Source organism: Myotis daubentonii, chromosome 2 (assembly GCF_963259705.1).
Source record: "Myotis daubentonii chromosome 2, mMyoDau2.1, whole genome shotgun sequence".
In the NCBI taxonomy this organism is placed as follows: Eukaryota; Metazoa; Chordata; class Mammalia; order Chiroptera; family Vespertilionidae; genus Myotis; species Myotis daubentonii.
The window spans coordinates 126,763,394-126,784,046 of record NC_081841.1 but is presented as its reverse complement, the minus strand read 5'-3'; the positions used below and the strand labels follow the sequence as shown (position 1 = coordinate 126,784,046).

General features: G+C 37.3%; 1 protein-coding gene across 11 annotated transcripts in view; it reads right to left on the bottom strand.

The window, feature by feature from the left end:
* The window catches only part of ZC3H13 (zinc finger CCCH-type containing 13), a 125,435-nt gene that overhangs the window by 15,164 nt on the left and 89,618 nt on the right, over positions 1-20,653 (bottom strand). For 6 of the 11 annotated variants that reach the window (XM_059684493.1, XM_059684491.1, XM_059684483.1 and 3 more), the window contains 7 exons: positions 19,306-19,389; positions 18,431-18,959; positions 14,057-14,160; positions 12,511-13,710; positions 11,117-11,629; positions 8,004-8,156; positions 273-473 (listed from right to left, as the gene is read on the bottom strand). In XM_059684493.1, the coding sequence (XP_059540476.1) occupies positions 273-473; positions 8,004-8,156; positions 11,117-11,629; positions 12,511-13,710; positions 14,057-14,160; positions 18,431-18,959; positions 19,306-19,389 (2,784 nt within the window). Of the gene's footprint in view, positions 1-252; positions 474-8,003; positions 8,157-11,116; positions 11,630-12,510; positions 13,711-14,056; positions 14,161-18,430; positions 18,960-19,305; positions 19,390-20,653 lie in introns of those variants that run through there. The other 5 variants (XM_059684486.1, XM_059684487.1, XM_059684489.1 and 2 more) reach the window with 5 other exon arrangements.

The window sequence follows — 20,653 nt, the reverse complement described above, 5'->3', positions numbered from 1 at the left end:
AGTACTTTGTTCAAAGTAATTTTGATACAGAAAGATAATTATGCTATTTTCACAACTTTTCTATGAGCGTAACTTTTTCTCAAAATAAATTTTAAAAAGAAATTCTCTCCATGAGAATTAAATGATGAATAAGTGGTTTCTCAAAAAAAAAAAAAAAAGATAAATCCAATATTACAATATTATTAGTATTACATAAGAACAGAACATAATCCTTTCAAAGGCATCTTAGTATTTATAACACACAATGTACAATCAAAGTAGAACAGAATTACCTTTGGGTTTTTCTAAGAGTCTCTGACATGTTTCTTTGACTTTAGTAAAGAGTTCAGAACCTGCCAGCTTTTTAGAAATCCCAACTCTCAGCATAACAGCTCCAGGTGTAAATTTTAAGAGTGCAGCCCCAGGCTCTCGTGGTTCTTTTGGATGCTTTGGCATAAGACCAGACCAATCCACATCTATCACATCTAATGGATCTGTAAAAAGTTAAAGAACAGGAATATTTTCACACGAAGAAATAGTATTCTTGTTATCTAGAGAGAAATATAAATTGCAAAACATAAAAAACATTAAATAATACTTTAAACCAAAAATGTCATATTCTTAAGATGAAAGCTTTCTAGAAACACTCATATTGAGACTCTAAGGACCTTTACAAAAAACAATAGAACTTTCTCACTAAAAGAAAACAAGCAAGCAAACAAAAACCCAAGCAAATTCATTCCTACAAATTGCTTGGGAGATCCCAATGAAAGAACTCCATTATTTCACAAAGAATAATAGGTCTGACATTTTGAAACTTGGTATCAGAATCCTTTCACAGGTTAAATCTAGGAATCTATTTTGCATCCATGTGCACACACACATGCATGTACACATTTTATTTTTTAAAAACAAATAATTCATTAAGAAATTACTTTATAACTCAGGCAGTTACTCTTATTAAGAACAAAAAATCTATCTATGACAAGGAGTAGTTGAGCAAATTAACAAAATAATGTTCTATTTAGAAATACACAGTAGCCAGTAATAAAGATAATAATCATACATACCTTCTGCATTAGTAAAAAAAAAAATAATTGTGAAATATAAGAGCAAATTAAAAAAAAATAAAATGTAATATTCTACATTCTCAGACAAAGCAAAGACCCTCACTATGATTAAAAACAAACTCCAGCTTTTTTTTTTTTTCCAAAATGGCGACCAGCAGGAAGGTAGGGCGGGAGAGAGTGTGAGAGCGCAAGGAAGTGATAGAGGAGTGTGTGGACGCATGTGGTGTGTGTGTATGAGCTAGGGACAGTTAGATTCTGCAGGTCTTCTAAGGGGCTGCTAAACCGGGCAGTCTTAGGCTGCGGAGTCCCGCTCCCTGCGCGGACACTCCTGGGCGGCCAACACAGGCACGGCGACCACGCCATCTTGGGAAACAGAGCTGCTTGAGACTAGGATCCTGGCCTCAGCACCACCCAGTCTGATCTCAGACGCATACCAGGACCCTGCAGCCACTTGGGACAGAGCCCTGTGACCACAGCTACAGACCTGCGGACACCAAAAGTTCAGAAATCCCCGTGGCAGATCCGTGAGTAACAGAGTCCATCACCCCTTCCCGCAGGCTCGCTGGCAGCGCCAGAGTAACTAACTGATAGACCCACCCCTTGCCAGGGCCTCAGCGCTCCAGGAACTTTAGCCTGGAAGTGCGCGAGCACCTTGGAACTGATCCTACGCGCACTGCCAGCTTCTGAGCCCTGGGCTGGGAGCAAACGCGTGAACCCCAGGAACTGAGCCTAGGCCTACTGCCAGCTTCTGAGCCCTGGGCTGGGAGCAATCGCGCGAACACCGGGAATTTGTCCCACGTATCACAGGTCCAGGGACCCCAATTCTCTGGGCAGGAGGCAGCACCAAGCACCAGTGACTTGACTGTGTTTCTTTTCACCTGCGCCTGAGATCCTGATTTCCTGTGCATTCATACTAAGAGCCAGTGACTCCAATTCCTGGTGCAAGGGCACACAGGGACCCTGATTCTCAAGGCAAGGTCGCGCGAAGCCAACAGAGACTCTGATACTGGATTCTTGGGGAACTCTGACTCCTGGCGCACGCTAGGGGGCTCTGGTTTTCAACACGCTTCAGAGGGGTCTCTGTTTCAGCGCGGTGCAGGCAGGGTCCCTGATTCTAAGGGCGCTTACGAGGCCACATTGAGCGATGACAACACTGACTCTGAGCGAGCCTGGTTCCCACCAACCCACAACAACCACACATCTTAGTGTCAGAGCTCTTCAGTGACACTAGGGTGGTGGGAGGCTCCCACTGCACACAGCCCAGGCCCATGCAACTCGACGTTTGAACCATCCGGAGATAATCAGAATGAAGAGACGAAAGAACACCCAGAGGACAGACAATGAGGAGTCACCAAGAAAGGACATTAATGAAGTTGAAGCATGCAACATGACAGAAAAAGAATTCAGAATAATGGTTGTACAATTCATTCACCGGATGGATAAGAAAATCAACAACCTATGCAAGAATCAGGAAGAAATGAAAAGTGATATAGCTACAATCAAAAACACCATGGAAAGTTTCAACAGCAGACTAGAGGAAGCAGAGGACCGAATTAGTGAATTAGAAGATAAGGCAGAGAAACAAGCTCAATCTGAACAGCAACTGGAGAAAATAATTAAAAAGCAGGAGGAGAGCCTAAGGGAGCTTCGGGACAACATGAAACGAAGTAACATATGCATTATAGGGCTGCAAGAAGGACAAGAAGAGCAGCAAGGATTAGACAATCTACTTGAAGAAATAATGTCAGAAAACTTCCCAGATATGGGGAAGAAAAAAGTTACACAAGTACAGAGGGTCCCAGGCAAGATGAACCCCAAAAGACACACACCAAGACACGTCATAATAACGATGGCAAATGTACCAGACAAAGAGAGAATCTTAAAGGCTGCAAGAGAGAAACAGAGAGTTACCTACAAAGGATCCCCCATCAGATTATCAAATGATTTCTCAACAGAAACACATCAGGCCAGAAAAGAATGGACAGAAATTTACAAAGTGATGCAAAGCAAAGGACTGAATCCAAGAATACTCTATCTAGCAAGGCTATCATTCAAAATTGAAGGGGAAATAAGCTTCACAGACAAAAAAAGGCTAAGGGAGTTTATCACCACCAAGCCAGCAATGTAAGAAATGCTAAAGGGACTGGTGTAAAAAGAAAAACTAAAAAGCCCAGAAAGAAAACAGCCACAAAAAAAAAAAAAAAAAAATAGAAATGGCTACAAACAAGTACCTTTCAATAATAACTTTAAACGTAAATGGACTAAATGGTCCAATCAAAAGACATCGAGTGGCTGAATGGATAAAAAAACATGACCCATATATTTGCTGTCTACAAGAGACCCACCTCATTAGAAGGGACTCACACAGACTGAAAGTGAAGGGATGGAAAAATATCTTTCAGGCAAATGGAAATGATAAAAAAAGCTGGGGTAGCAATACTTATATCAGACAAAATAGACCTCAAAGTGAAGGCCATAACAAGAGATAAGAAAGGCCACTTCATAATACTAAAGGGATCAATAAAACAAGAGGATATAACCCTGATAAACATATATGCACCCAATGCAGGAGCACCCACATACATAAGAAAACTCCTGGAAGATATCAGGGGAGAGATCGACAACAATACAATCATAGTAGGAGACTTTAATACACCACTGACATCACTGGATAAATCTGCTAGACAAAAACTCAGCAAAGAAACAGCAATCCTAAATGACTCACTAGATCAGATGGACTTAATTGACATCTTCAGAACACTTCACCCCAAAGCCACAAAATATACGTTCTTCTCAAGTGCTCATGGGACATCTTCAAAAATAGACTACATATTGGGTCACAAACAAAGTCTCCCCAAATTCAAGAAGATTGAAATCATACCAAGCATCTTCTCAGACCACAAGGCCATAATATTAGAAATAAACTACAACAAAAACAACTGAAAATACTCAAACACTTGGAAGCTGAATAGCACGTTATTAAATATCGATTGGGTTACCAATGAGATCAAAGAAGAAATTAAACACATCCTGGAAACTAATGACAATGAAAACATAACAATCCAAAACCTTTGGGACGCAATGAAAGCAGTCCTGAGAGGGAAGTTTATAGCTCTACAGGCCTATCTCAACAAACAAGAAAAAATGGTAGTAAATCATCTAACTCTACAGCTCAAAGAATTAGAAAGAGAGCAACAAGAAAAGCCCAGAGTGAGCAGAAGGAAGGAGATAATAAAGATTAGAGCAGAAATAAATGACATAGAGACCAAAAAAACAATACAGAAAATCAATGAAACAAAGAGCTGGTTCTTTGAAAGGATAAACAAGATTGACAAACCTCTAGCCAGACTCACCAAGAAACAAAGAGAGAGGACCCAAATAAACAAAATCAGAAACGATAGAGGCGAAATAACAACAGATCCCACAGAAATACAAATGATTGTTAAAAAATACTATGGACAACTCTACTCCAACAAACTAGACAATCTGGAGGAAATGGACATATTCCTAGAAAAATACAACATTCCAAAACTTAATCAGGAAGAATCTAAAAATCTCAATAGGCCAATAACTATGGAAGAAATTGAAGCAGTCATCAAAAAGCTTCCAGCAAACAAAAGCCCAGGACCAGACGGCTTCACAGGGGAGTTTTACCAAACATTCAAGGAAGAACTAAAACCTATCCTCCTCAGACTACTACAAAAAATCCAAGAGGAAGGAACACTTCCAAGCTCATTCTATGAAGCCAGCATCACCCTAATACCAAAACCAGGTAAAGACAACACAATGAAAGAGAATTACAGGCCAATATCCCTCATGAACATAGATGCCAAAATCCTCAACAAAATCTTAGCAAATCGGATCCAGCAGTACATCAGAAAGATCATACACCACAACCAAGTAGGATTTATCCCAGGGATGCAAGGATGGTACAATATCCGCAAATCAATAAACGTGATACATCACATAAACAAATTGAAAGAAAAAAACCACATAGTCATATCAATTGATGCAGAAAAAGCATTTGACAAAATTCAACACCCATTTTTGATAAAAACTCTCAGCAAGGTGGGAATTGAAGGAACATATCTCAACATAATAAAAGCCATATATGACAAACCCACAGCCAACATCATACTCAACGGACAAAAACTAACACCATTTCCCCTAAGAACAGGAACAAGACAGGGATGCCCACTCTCACCACTCCTGTTCGACATAGTACTGGAAGTATTAGCCATTGCAATTAGACAAGAAGAAGAAATAAAAGGCATCCAAATTGGAAAAGAAGAAGTAAAACTGTCCTTATTTGCAGATGACATGATACTGTACATAGAGAACCCTAAAGGCTCCATCAAAAAATTATTAGACTTAATAAATGAATTTGGCAATGTAGCAGGATACAAAATTAATGCCAAAAAATCCATGGCATTTCCTTACACCAATAGTGAACTTACAGTAAGTGAGACTAAAAAAGCAATCCCATTTACCATCACACCAAAAAAATTAAGATACCTAAGAATAAACTTAACCAAGGAGGTAAAAGACTTATATGCGAAAAACTACAGGACACTGAAAAAAGAGATAGAGGAAGACATAAACAGATGGAAGAATATACCGTGCTCATGGATTGGTAGAATCAACATCATCAAAATGTCCATACTACCCAAAGCAATCTATAGATTCAATGCAATCCCCATCAAATTACAAATGGCATATTTCACAGATCTAGAACCAAAGTTCCAAAAATTCATCTGGAATAAAAAATGACCTCGAATAGCTGTAGCAATCCTGAGAAAGAAAAACAAAGTAGGTGGGATCTCAATACTTGATATCAAGCTGTATGACAAAACCACTGTTCTTAAAACAGCTTGGTTCTGGCACAAGAACAGACATATAGATCAATGGAATAGAATAGGGAACCCAGAAATCGACCCAAACCACTATGCCCAATTAATATTCGACAAAGGAGGCAAGAGCATACAATAGAGTCAAGACAGTCTCTTCATTAAATGGTGTTGGGAAAATTGGACAGATACATGCAAGGAAATGAAACTAGACCACCAACTTACACCATACACAAAAATAAACTCAAAATGGATAGAGGACTTAAATATACAATGGGAAACCATACAAATACTAGAAGAATCCAAAGGCAACAAAATCTCAGACATATGCCGAAGCAATTTCTTCACCGATACAGCTCCTAGGGCATTGGAAACTAAAGAGAAAATAAACAAATGGGACTACATCAAAATAAAAAGCTTCTGCACAGCAAAAGAAACCATCAACAAAACAACAAGAAAACCCACTGCGTGGGAAAACATATTTGCCAATGTCATATCTGATAAGGGCCTAATCTCCAAAATTTATAGGGAACTCATACAACTTAACAAAAGGAAGATAAACAATCCAATCAAAAAATGGGCAAAGGATCTAAAGAGACACCTTTCAAAAGAGGACATTCAGAAAGCCAAGAGACATATGAAAACATGCTCAAAGTCACTAATCATCCGAGAGATGCAAATCAAAACAACAATGAGGTACCATCTTACACCTGTCAGAGTGGCTATCATCAACAAATCAACAAATGACAAGTGCTGGAGAGGATGTGGAGAAAAAGGAACACTTGTGCACTGCTGATGGGAATGCAGACTGGTGCAGCCACTATGGAAGACAGTATGGAGTTTCCTCAAAAAACTACAAATGGAACTCCCATTTGACCCTGTGATCCCACTTCTAGGAATATATCCCAGGAAATCAGAAACACCAATCAGAAAGGATATATGCACCCCTATGTTCATAGCAGCACAATTCACCATAGCTAAGATCTGGAAACAGCCCTAAGTGCCCATCTGTAGATGAATGGATTAGAAAACTGTGGTACATCTACACGATGGAATACTATGCTGCTATAAAAAAGAAGGAACTCTTACCATTTGCAACGGCATGGATGGAACTGGAGAGCATTATGCTAAGTGAAATAAGCCAGTCAGTGAAGGAAAAATACCACATGATGTCACTCATTTCTGGATAATAAAGACAATTATAAACTTACGAACAAAAATAGTTACAGAGGCAGAGCTGCCTCGAACAGACTGTCAAACTACAGCAGGAAGGCCGGGGAGGGTGGGAGCGCAGGAGGGGGGTGGGTAAGAGATCAACCAAAGGACTTGTATGCATGCATATAAGCATAATCAATGGACATAAGACACTGGGGGGTAGGGGAGGCTAGGGGATTGTCAAGGGCGGGGGGGAAAAAAAGGAGACATATGTAATACTCTTTGTAATACTTTAAGCAATAAAATAAATAAATAAATAAATAAATAAATAAATAAATATGTCATTAAAAAAAATAAAAAAAATAAAAACTAACTCCAAAACTTGTTATTAACAATCAGACTAAATGAGGTGATTGATATAGTCAACAAAGAAAGCTCTGGCAAGGCATAAAGTTGTGTAAGTGAAAATAATTACTGAATTTAGAAAATTGATAGAAAGAGGTATAGAAATAGTGCTCAAATATAATTTCAACTATTATAAATTTCTGAACAATCATTTCCACAGTTGGTTTAAGGTACCACAGTTGTGAAGCTCCATACCATACACCTATTATCTAGAACACTGCCAGAAAATCAGGACTATTTGGCTAGATTCCAAGTTATATAAAATATGAATCTTAAACTCTGAAAAGGAAATCTTACGATTTTGCTATTTTACATGAGGCCTTTCCCAATTCAAAGTCTACTTAAAAATGAACAAAGCATTTTTATTGACTATAATTATTGATAATTACTACAATTTTCATTTTACTGGACTGTCAATGTTAATTAAAACATAAAGGGGGAAGTTCTAACTGACTTTATTCAATTCTTATAGCACGAAAAGGAACAAAAATATCTTCATACTATAAATCATATAATTTTGTGATCAACCACCTCTGCAAATGATTACCTGGCATCTTCTCCTCATCCTGCTGGTCCTCCCTCTTTTCAGCATCACCTGCCAGAATTTCATCTAGTTCATCATCACTGATTGGCTCATATCCTTCTCCAGCACCTGATCCTAATGAATGTGCATCATCTAACTTGGATTCATCATCTCCTGCTAATTAGAAAAATTAATCTCATGTCAAAGGGAGTGTTAAGGGAAAGAATGTCTAAGTCAAACCAAAGATGTAGAGGCTGTGTCACAAAAAAAAATCAGAAAAGTATTTTCACAGAAAATGACATTTCTTAATTATTCAAAACACTTGAATAAAAAAACCCAAAAACCTGAAGAAATATAACTCAATTAGTCAAATTTAATTTTAATGGCAAAAACACCATAGGGACAGCCATATTTAAATAGGTTATAACAGTTAAAATATGTGAAATAGAAGCTAACATGTTAATGTTGATTACATATTATATAACATAATTTTATACTTGATCTTAGCCAAAAGGCTGAGAAGCGATATATAACATAATTTTATATAGTAAAACTTTAAGTAAATCCAGACAAATATACTAACTTCAAAAGGATGCATTAATTGCTTAACTTAAACTCATGTTTTTATTGATTTTTAGAAAAAGTAAGGGAGAGAGAGAAACATTGATGTGTAGAGAAACATCAATAGGCTGCCTTCCCACACAGGCCCTGACTGGGGATCGAACCTCCAACTGAGGTATGTGCCCTGACCAGGAAATCAAACGTACAAACTTTTGGTGTATAGGATGACACCCTAATCAACTGAGCCACCCGACCAGGGCAAACCTCATTAGTTTTTTAAAAACTTGCAAACATGTTAATAAAATTTAGCTCATATAAATGACTTTACTTTATAGCAGTGAGGTAAAAATGTAAAAGTGCTATTAATTCTCCCCATAATCCCAATTTACCTTCCCTATCCCAACATTATTCTTTAATTAATAAACATAACTTTATAAAGAATGCTATAATACAATTTTAAGACATTTTTATTACTACCACTGGTATATATTCTACTTCTTGATTTCACCAACTTTTCTCAACCATCTACTCCCCTGGTGAGTTAGTTGTGAACATAAATTATCCTGAAATTACAGAGTACATCTAATGTTTCTAATCATTAGTTATCAATATACTTTATTAAGTTTATAACACGAGTTTTCAAAATGCAACAGTATGCTTTATAAATATTTGCAGCAAATAAAATATAATAAACTATGAGACGTTTCTAAGCATTCTAATAATTTTCTATTCTATTAAATTCTATAATAATTTCCCCATACCCTCACCAATTCAGTTATAAGACAACCAATTTTAATAACTTCATTATATAAATATACATTTAAACAAGTGCAAATGATAGGATTTTTCAATTTTCAAGTTTATCCAACTCATTTTCCTACTTTAGATGAATAAAATGTTTCATCTTACAGTAGGTAATTCACCTCTGTATATCTATGCTATGTTATCAATGACCACAACCAATGAATGATACAGTTTTAAAAAAGGATCACAAGAGAACTATTATAATCATTAGTTCAATTATATTCAATTACGTACCTCAATTACTATTATGGCTCCCAAACTGATGCTATCTGAACTCAAAATTGAGAGGAAAATGTAACTGAAGAACGTTGAATGTTTTTGTCAAGTCAAGTAGAAAAATGTGTAACAGATGACATACTGGGATATTAATTCAGATAACCAAAAGATGTAAGGATGTCTCATTTTAAAAGAATGTGAATTTATTCTGGGCCCAATGCTATAAGATGGCCAATAAAATATTACTGTTTATGTACTAAGTATACCAGAAGTTTCTTTGGGGGCTTGAAGTAGACAGGTTATGAGAGAACAATATTGTAAGCACTGGTATCAGAACTAGACAGTGCCATGGAGACAGAATTTCCAGGAGAATTCTCAGGGGAGCCATACTATTCTTACCTAGGCTATAATTTACCAAAGAATAAAATGTAGGGCATGTATGTATAATCAAAATACATTTTCATTTATCTACCATTTATTGTGTCTTTGCTATAGTATTGATGATAAAAAAATGAAAAGCTAAGGTCCTTTATAATTCTGGAGAGAAATCCAAATAATTATAAAATAAGTAGAGTGCAGGGATGCCATAAAAGATGTATAAATAAAGTGCCATGTTAATTTTAAAGAGTTAAGACTTTAGTAGAGGAGGCTTCTTAGAATAAATAACCCATAAACTGGGACTTGCAGTTTGAGTTAAAAAGAGAAGATAAAAAGGAAAACATCTATGAGATAATGAGAAAAGCAGGTACAAAGAAGGCTAAAGAATGCAACCCAGTCAGAGAATGCAGAGGCATGAGTCAGTCTGTATAGCAGTCTGGGGGTGAAGGACAAAGAGTGATGTTCCACACAGGTAAGGCTGGCTCTGAGTGAGCTAAAAGGCTGATGTGAACTGTTCAGGGTTCCACATTCTAGGAATGGGGAGCGCAAATAGTATTCTATAGTCAATCTGTCATTAAATGCCATTTCAGGTAGTGTTATTTTCATATATATTTCTTCTCAACTGCCATAGAAACAGAAACAATTAATAGTTGTTTTAATCCTTTTCAGAACCAAGAAGTCACTTCAATTTTTATGATTTCTATTTTTTTTAAATATCTACAGACACTGCATCTAATAATCTTTTATTTTATTTAGGTTTATTTGAACCAAGTCTGCCTTGATAGTAACAAGAGAATAAATTTTGTTTTTTTTCTTATTATTTTTTTTTTAGGGAAAGTGGAAGAGAGAGGGAAAGACAGAGAGAAACATTGATATGACAGAAACACATTGATTGGTTGCCTCCTGCACGAGCCCCGACCAGGGCCTAGGCTGGGGAGGAGCCTGCAACCAAGGAATGTGCTCTTGAATTGAACCTGGAACCCTTTGATTCACAGGCTGACGCTCTATCCACTGAGCCAAACCGGCTAGGGCACGGAGAACACATTTTAAAAACATGCCTTATAAAATCTATTTTTCCTTAAAATAATGGAGTCAGTAGGTTACCTTTTAAAACACTGGTTTTCTATAAAATCTGAAAAGGAATGGAGCAGTATAACAGACAATAAGGTGTGACTCACCTTCCAGACTCTCAGTTCTTCCAGCTTTATTTATATCTTCAAATCCCTGTATGGATGCTAGATCTTTATCCATTCGTTCTTTATCCAAAGCTACAGAGTCTCGAGAAGTGCCTTCTAGGTCTCTTTCATGTTCAGTCTCCACTTTTGCTTCACTGCGTTTTACAGACTCTGCTTGAGAACTATCAAAAATTCTGTCTCTGTCTCTGTCCCTTTCCACAGAATCAGAAATTAGTCTCTCTCTTTCCCTGTCCATGTCTCTCCTTTTGTCTCGTTCTCTCTCTCGTTCCCGTAATCTATCTCGGTCCCTGTTACGCGACCAGTCTTTATCAGCATCTCGATCCCATTCTCTCTGCCTTGTATCTCTCCTCTCTCTTTCCCTGTCTCTATCGTGCTCATACCGATCACGTTCTTGAAGCCGATCTCTGCTATCAAATGACCCAGATCTTGAATGAACCTGTCGATCTGACTCAGGAGAACTTCTTCTTGAACTATGGCTTCTTGAATCCTGGCGATCTAAAATAAATATATCATACACAAAGAGTTAACATGATAAAATAGTAATAATATGCCTCATTTTAGGGTCCTTTAAAGTTTACAATTTATCTTTCTCTATATTTATTCCCACTATTCAAAGAACTCATTTAAGGAAAAACTGATCTCTCAAAGTTCTAACTGAAATACGTAAAACACATGTTTTCTTGTCTATTATTATCACTATAACCACAAAATAACTTCAAAGAAGTTAAGTACATAAAATGATTACACATTAACAGAATCATCACTTCATTATCTTATCTCTTCTTATCTCCCTACTTTATTCTCTGTGGTCAAAAGAGAATGAACTGGCTCTTAGAAGAGCAGAAAGGTTAAAATTTTAGGCATGAAAAAATGAGTTGAATACATAAGCCCTTTCACCAAGATATCCAACTAAAATCTTGATATTAAGCAGACTGACATCACTGAGTGTAACTTTATTATAATATTGATATTAATGTGGTAACAGGTAACATTTTTTTTAAAAAATATATTTTATTGATTTTTTACAGAGAGGAAGGGAGAGAGATAGAGAGTTAGAAACATCGATGAGAGAGAAACATCGATCAGCTGCCTCCTGCACATCTCCCACTGGGGATATGCCCGCAACCCAGGCACATGCCCCTGACCGGAATCGAACCCGGGACCCCCCAGTCCGCAGGCCGACGCTCTATCCACTGAGCCAAACCGGTTTCAGCAACAGGTAACATTTTGGAGGGATGGTTAAACTTCTATTTTAAGTTCCTTGAAATTTAGGACAGCGAGTGAAGTAATAAACTAAGCATTTACTTTAAAATTATAATCTGTACAAAATATGTTAACACACGAAACACCAGCTAGATTATATTTCAATTTATTACCTGAAGAAGTACTTCGACTGGGTTCTCCACGCTTTAACTGATCAATCCTTGATTTTCTCTCTCCTGAAACTTCCAAGCTTTTTGTTTTTTCTCTGTCTCTTGAACCACTATGCAGTACTCTCTTTCGACCACTTTGGTCATCTCCACTTCGATGGGCTGAATCACTGGACGGGGACCGTAGACGACCAGATGTATGACTACGATTACTCCGATTGCTTCCAAGGCTGCTACTCCTCTTTTGATCCACTGGTTTGCGATGTGATGCATCTTCTATAGTAACGTGAGGTGCCTCTACTTTTTCGGCTCGTGTTTTATGGCATTTTCTATGAGAATCTTCACTTGTATTGGTGGGGATGACAGAAGTAGAAATAGTGGTGGCACATGGGCTGAAGGTGCTGATAGCAGTAGCAGTAGTGGCAAGAGTAGCAGAAGCAGTCATAGTAGGAGCTGCAGCCACAGGAGGAGGAGGAGGGGGAAGGGAAGATGGAGAAGAAGTCCTTCCAGGAGCAGCAGCTGTGGCAGCATGCTCTGATTCTGTCAAATCTGCACGGTCAGGCACATCCTCATCAGACCAGTCACTAAATGCTGTATCTTCTTTTCTCTGAGGATCTTCTATAGTCAAATCCTTATCATTGGAAATTTCAACCAATCCCTCTTTAGTTGTTATAGGGGGAGTACGGGGGCCTCTTTTCTTCTTACTCTGCTGGACTGCTTCTTCATCAGAAATATCAGAATCACCTCTGGATCTCTTATGTTTTTTTTCAACACTTTTCTTCTTCTGTCCTTTTTTTGGTGAAAATACTTGACTATCTTCAGATGCTGTCTCTGTGTTAGCCCTCTCTATTCCAATATCATCCTCTTTCTTTTTCTTAATAGGTTTCTTTTGAATTTTTGCTTTTTTCTTGTTTTCATCATGAGCTCCATCAGAAGTATCACGGTCTTCAGATGGGTGGTGTCCTAGCATGTCTTGTACTCGAATTCTTGAGCTTTCTGTGATTTCTGTCTGTTCTCTCTGCTTATCTACAGAAGAAACTTTCTCTTTGAGCTCTTGCTCTTCATAGCGCCTTGAACTCTCTTTTCTTTCTGGTTTACGATCTTCCTCTTTCCATCTACCCTGCCTGTCTTCTGGAAAGTGTGATGGACTGAGAGAATGAGAATCTTGAGGTCGTACAACCTGGCTCAAGAGTCTGTGTCTTTCATCTACTCAAACAGATAAAAGTAATTACACTTTCACCAAATTAACAAACTTTCATGTAACATATAACTAATAATAAACCAATCTTTTATTTTCATTTTAAAACTGGAAAAATGGCAATCATTTTAGTAAAACTTAAAATACGGCTTTTCTGCAAATAGTAGGAAATGATAATTCCATTGTGATAAAATAACTATTTCTAACATATACTTTACTCACACTGAAGACATTCAGAGGCAGCAAAAGAAAAAATTTAAATCTGAATCCATTACTTCCTACTAATGTCAAAGTGTAGTCTCATGGTTACAAATGAATATGAATATAGAAACATAGAAAACAGACTCTGCTTACTTTTATCATCTCCACTGTTGTAGTTGTCACTGTCAGGAGAATGTTCCCGTCGCCGCTTAGGTGACTGACGAGGGCTAAGACTCTCTTCATTTCTATAGCGCTTCCTAAGTTGGACAAAGAAATGTAATTCATAAAAGTCTAGGAGCTGTAAAGAGATTTTTTTACTATGTTTTTTTCTTTTTTAATATTATTTCTTCACTATACTAGAATAATTGTAGGATAGCAATATTGTCAGCGCTGTATCATACAGTCAGCATCTTTAATAAAATGAAGAACTTCATTTGCTACGACTTATAATTGTGAACTTAAAAAAATAAATAGCAACACATCTTCCTTTTTTCATTATACATGTAGAATCACTAAACTGAAAAGCACTAGATATAAATACTGCAAGATGGAAAGCATGCAGCAGAGGAATCAAAATATTCACGAGCCCTCTACTAAAATTTATTAATTAATTTTATACTTTATACTGTTGGGAAGCCAAATGAAAAAAAAAATATTAGCTTTAAAGTCAAAAGACAAGTTAAACTTATAGCCATGTTACTTATTACTAGTATGCAACCGTAGGTATGTTCCTTAAAGTCGTTGAATTTTAGCTTTCTCACCTGAAAATGGGGGGAAAAACAAGGGTCCATACCATAAAATTGTAATGAGGAATAAATTAGTTATGTCATAAGCCCAGTGCCAGGCATGTTATGTAAAAATTAGTTCCTTTTCTTTTCTTAGAACTAAAGCACTTGCTTGGTGAAAATTAATAAAATAATTCATATATTCATTACTTTTCTTGTTCTTCCACTGAATTTTAAATGAGTAGTGATTCATATCTCTGGATACTTAGGTAATTCTGGTGTTTTCCTACATGTTCATTAAATTTTAACCAACTATTTTTTAATAACATTGTTTGTTAATAAATACTATGTTCAAAGTTGTGACACATACTGTAGCACAGTTATTTCCTTGATAGCTCATTTTTATAAATGAGCAACCAGGTGGAGAAGGAGGCCTCAGATGTAGTATGACAATTTACAAACCCAACCTTGTGCAATTCATTATCTGAAGCACTGCCCATCTTCAGGCAGTATACTTTCCCATTCTTTGAATCTAGGCTGGCCCAGTGACTTACTATGACAAGAGAATGTTGTGAAAGTGACGCTGTGTAAGTTTGGAGAGATAAGACTCAAGAGGCCTTGCAGCTTCTGCTTTTGCCTGCTTGGTATGCTTCTACCATCATATGTAAAAGCAGAGTTTAGGCTACTGGTGGATAAGAAGTCATATGAAGGAAAAATGAGATGGCCTATTTAAATGAGATGGCCTACCAACTGCCAGACATGTGAGTAAGGCCGTTTGGACTCATTCAGACCAAAGTGAACTGCCATACTGACTGTAGAAACATGACTGATCCCAAGTGAAACCAGCAGAACTGCTCTGCTGAGCCCAGCCAAAATTGCTAATCCACAGAAGCATGAACAAAAAAATTGTTTTAAATTATGCAAGAGTTAACCGGTACACTAGAATGAAGTGAAAATTTAAAACATGCAAAAAATAGACCTTAATTTCAAAACAATATCTACAGAAACAAATGTAAAGTAAAATAAATACTATGGCAATTCTGCAAATCTTCTATATAATAGTGTTTAAAAAAAGTGCTGGATAAGTTCAACTACTGAGACGACAATACAATTGATGAAGACATCAACTTATTACCCTCATATAAGTAGTTACTGAGGTCCTTATTAATGCTTGGATTGTCTAGCCACAAAAAAACAACAACAACAACAACACATACACACACACACACGAAAATTTTTGCTATTATAAGCAGAGAACAGAAGCATGGAAAAATATTAAAGCATAAGACTGCATATTAAACACAAAATAGATTTCAGAATTTTAATATTAGAAAAGAGCTAAAGAGGTCAGAGGAGATACAAGAACTAATATGTATTGTGTGCTACATGTGTTAAAAGTAGTATATGAATTTTATGTTAATGTAAGATTTTTTTAAAAAAATAAGGGTGAATTATAGAAAATCTTGGCTGCATACTGAAGGGAAGCCAGGACCTAATGAAAGAGGCCTTCACTTCTGTGCTATGTTGTTTTTCCATAACCATAATCCATAATAGTAATGATGAAAAAAGACTAATGCATGGAGCTGGAGTCTGTCTTTAGCAAGAGGCAAATATTATCTTTTTCTAAGATAATATTTTTTACAAAGCAGTTAACTTCCAATTTGGTTTTGTGCCTGTAAAATCTCAAAAACAACCAATCAGAATCCAAAGTTTTCATGGTCAAAGTGACTGGCTTGGTTCCCTTGTCTGCTCAACTAATCAAAGCCCCAATACAGAAAACTGTGGTACATCTACACGATGGAATACTATGCTGCTCTAAAAAGGAAGGAACTCTTACCATTTGCAACGGCATGGATGGAACTGGAGAGCATTATGCTAAGTGAAATAAGCCAGTCAATGAAGGAAAAATACCACATGATCTCACTCATTCATGGATAATAGAGACCATTATAAACTTTTGAACAATAATAGATACAGAGGCAGAGCTGCCTCAAACAGATTGTCAAACTGCAGCGGGAAGGCCGGGGAGGGTTGGGGGGCAGGAGGTAGGGGGGTAAGAGATCAACCAAAGGACTTGTATGCACGCTTATAAGCATAACCAACGGACATAAGACACTGGGGGATAGGGAAGGCTAGGGGACTGTCTAGGGCGGGGGGAAAAAATGGACACATATGTAATACCCTTTGTATTACTTTAAGCAATTAAAAAAAAAAATTGGAAAAAAAAACATATTTAAAAAAAAAAGCAAAAAAAAAAAAAGCCCCAATACAGAGGGTTGCTAAGCTAACTGGTATAACCATGGGGCTGTCTTAGCCATCATTTGGAGAAAACCTTTCTGAGACTGGAACTAGCACAGAAGAAAACAGTGGAGGAATGAAGGTGTACCATTCCTGATGCTTTGAGACTGTGGATACATCAGAACAAATGAAAGGTAACCCTAGATTTCCCAGATAATTGAGCAAATAAATTCATTTTAGTTAAAAAAAATAAAGGGGGGGGAGGTGGGGGAGAGAAAATGCCTTCAAGTATACCTATGAATAAGAACACATTTTTGTCCCTAATTATCCTCTATACTCCACATCTCAAAAGAGGATACCTCACTATCTTTTGCCTTTTTCTAGTTCTGCAGTGGTTACAGAAATGCCCTCAGTTCTAAGACACTGTGAATGTTTCAGTAGCCTGGAAGTAGTGAGTCCAGATTTTCAGTATGCAAATCTCATGAAGAATTATTAGGAACTAGGGGCCCGGTGCACGAAATTCATGCACTCGGTGTGTGTGTGGGGGAGGAGTGTCCCTCAGCCCAGCCTGCCCCCTCTCACATACTGGGAGCCCTCAGGTGTTGACCCCCATCACCCTCCAATCGCAGGATCGGCCCCTTGCCCAGGCCTGACGCCTCTGGCTGAGGCATCCGGCCCGGGCAGCGGGGACCCGCAGCTGCAGTGGCCCCACGATCGTGGGCTTCGCTTTAGGCCCAGGCAAGGGACCCCTAGCTCCTGGGACTGCCAGCTTCGACCGTGCCCAGCTCCCATCGCTGGCTCCACCCCTACTTCCTGCTATCACTGGCCAGGGCGGAAAAGGCACCTGATTCTCTGATCATGGCTGGGGGGCTTGTATTTCCGATGGCTGGGTTTCTGATCACTGTCAGTGGCAGGGGGCTTCTTCCTGCTTTCCCTTTCGCCTCCCTGCATTGTGCCTACATATGCAAATTAACCGCCATCTTGTTGGCAGTTAATTTGCATATAGCCCTGATTAGCCAATGAAAAGGGTATCGTCGTACGCCAATTACCATTTTTCTCTTTTATTAGTGTAGATAGCATAGGCAATATCTCTTGGTAACTGATCAACTCCATAACTAGTTATAAAGTGAATGTGATAGGATAAAATTAAGTTTAATAATTTTATCACTTTCATGTTGGTTTCCTATTAAAAACAGTTCTGAAGTAGGTGAATAAGCTTATGTGCTGTCAAAAATGTAAGTTAAATAAGAATAATTAATTATAGCCCCTGGATTAAGAAGTACAAGAATGAAAAAACTATTATTTTACAGACAATTCAAAAATTTTTAAACACAAAATTATATAATAAAATTGAAATACAGAAACATGTAGAGAGGAAAAAAAAAATTAAGCCATTAGGGGCACACTAAAAAGCATTAAATAAAACGTTTTTAATTCTTTACTGAGATGTAACTTAAAAATCTGATTCACATCTCTCTCCCCCAATTTTTTTGGGGGGAGGCAACCAAAATTTTTGGTGGCCTAAAAAGAAAAAAAAAAGAAAAAACTGATTCATAACTCTTACTTTGATTTTCTCTCATCGTGTCCATCTCTTAGATTCCTGTCTTCTCGGACATCTTCTCGCTTTTCTCTGCGGTCCTCTCGTCCTTTGTCTTCCCAATCCCTCTGACGCTCTCGTTCTTTATCCCTTACTCTTTCTCTTTCTCTTTCCCGCTCTCTCTCTCTCTCCCTCTCCCGTTCTCGCTCTCTCTCCCTCTCCCTTTCTTCTCTCTCTCGCTCCCGTTCTTTTTCCCTATCTCGCTCCCTCTCTCTTTCTCTCTCTCGATCATGGTCACGATGATCTCTTTCACGGTCTCTCTCTTTTTCTCTTTCTCTTTCCCTCTCCCGTTCCCTAGCCCGCTCTCTTTCTAGTTCTCTTTCTTTTTCTCTTTCCCGATCCCGCTCTCTGTCTCGCTCTCGTTCCCGATCTCTTTCTCTAACTCTTTCATCTCTTCTATCATCCACTCTGTCTACTCTTCGTTCCTCTCTTCTTTCATCACGCTCAAGCTCGTCATTCCTTCCCTGATGTCGAATTGGTGAGCTTGGTCTTTGATCTACAATGAAAATCAAGTTTTGTCAGTGATTAATTTGACAGATAACCTATTGGTAAGACAGTATGGCAAATTTTAAATTTTATGTGTATAGGGTCACAGTGGCAATAAATATAAATCAGATACCACCTTTATATTTAATTTAATCATCCAAATAATCACCCCTAGATGTTTAAAAATATTTTTTCTTAAAGGTATTTTTTTTTGCCCTCTAACTAACATGTTTTCTGCTCCCCATCAATCCCCCACCCACCTCCCACTGATCCACCTTTGATCTTTCTCTGCATGCTCCTTACCCTACCTCCAGCCCACTGCTCCAACCCCACTTTCTGCCATCTCTACCCTTCACCTCTGATCTTCTCTGTCCCCCCAGCAGGACCTGAGAACACTGGTGGCAAAGGATAGGGGCAGCAGGAGGTGTAGAACATAGGAGCTGAAGGAAAAAAAAAATTTCCCTCGTAAGTCACACCTCTAATTTCAGGCAAAAATATATACACATAAAAGTGCAGCTATTATGTGAGGAAAAAATAGTAGAACAAAGCAAATATTTGTTGCTGCAATATCAATTTATCTTAAATTAAAATATTAAGGGTACTGACACTTAGCAATCTTGAAATAATCAAATGTAAAAAGTGTTTCATATTCGTGATATATTTACAATTAATAACTAACTACTAATAAAAGTTTTATTTAATCACATAACTGATTACTCAGATGAAGAGCTGTTTTCTTAAAATGAATTAATAATCTCATCACATTATATATGTACGTATATTTTTTGATACATAAATCATATAAACAGAGAAAATTAATGCATGATGCTCAAATGCCTAGTTGAGCAGGAAATTAGTCTGGGATCAAAAAATGTATAATAAAATGGCATGCACTGTTCCATGGAGATGGCCACTTTCATATTATATAATAATATTTACAGGCTAATTATAAAGTCATACTATAATATGGCCAACAGATTTATAAGTGGTATATCTAACATCAACTTATTAAGCAGAATAATTTTAGGATATTTCTAGAAAAGGGCTCAATATAGTAATTTAAATTTCTTTTCTTACCACATATGAAAGATACAAATTATCCATATATACTCATTAGAAGTTATAGATTGATATGAAAGTTCACAGCATTTTAAAACTAAAACAAAAGCAAACCTTGTCCTGCCCCCTTCCTCCTTTTCCTCTTAAAAACACAGAAATTATGCTCCAGAAGTGTGTCAAAGTCATAGATGGTAAATACATTAGGACAGTAGAATTAGAATTCAGTTCTCTTAAGACCTTTTTTTACTTTTTTTGCTGAAACTATCTAAAATGGTTTTATTATATTACACTTTTGATTCCCAGATGCTATATGATTGTCTCAATTCCTGGTTTGGGGGTCATAGTAATGTCACAATGATTACAAAATGTTGAAACAAACTCAATACTGCATCTTATAGTAATAAGGGAATACCAGGGATGGGTAACCTTTTTTCTGCAAAGGGCCATTTGAGTATTTATAACATTTGCAGGCTATACAAAGTTATCAACTTAAAATTAGTTGGTCAACTACTATATTTGGTCAAACATTTAACTCATCCCTAATGACTGGCAGGGCCAGACCAAATGATTTCTCAGGCCTTATATGGACCATGGGCTGGATTTCCCCACCCTTGGAATAGACTTTTTTACCCAGACACTATTCTG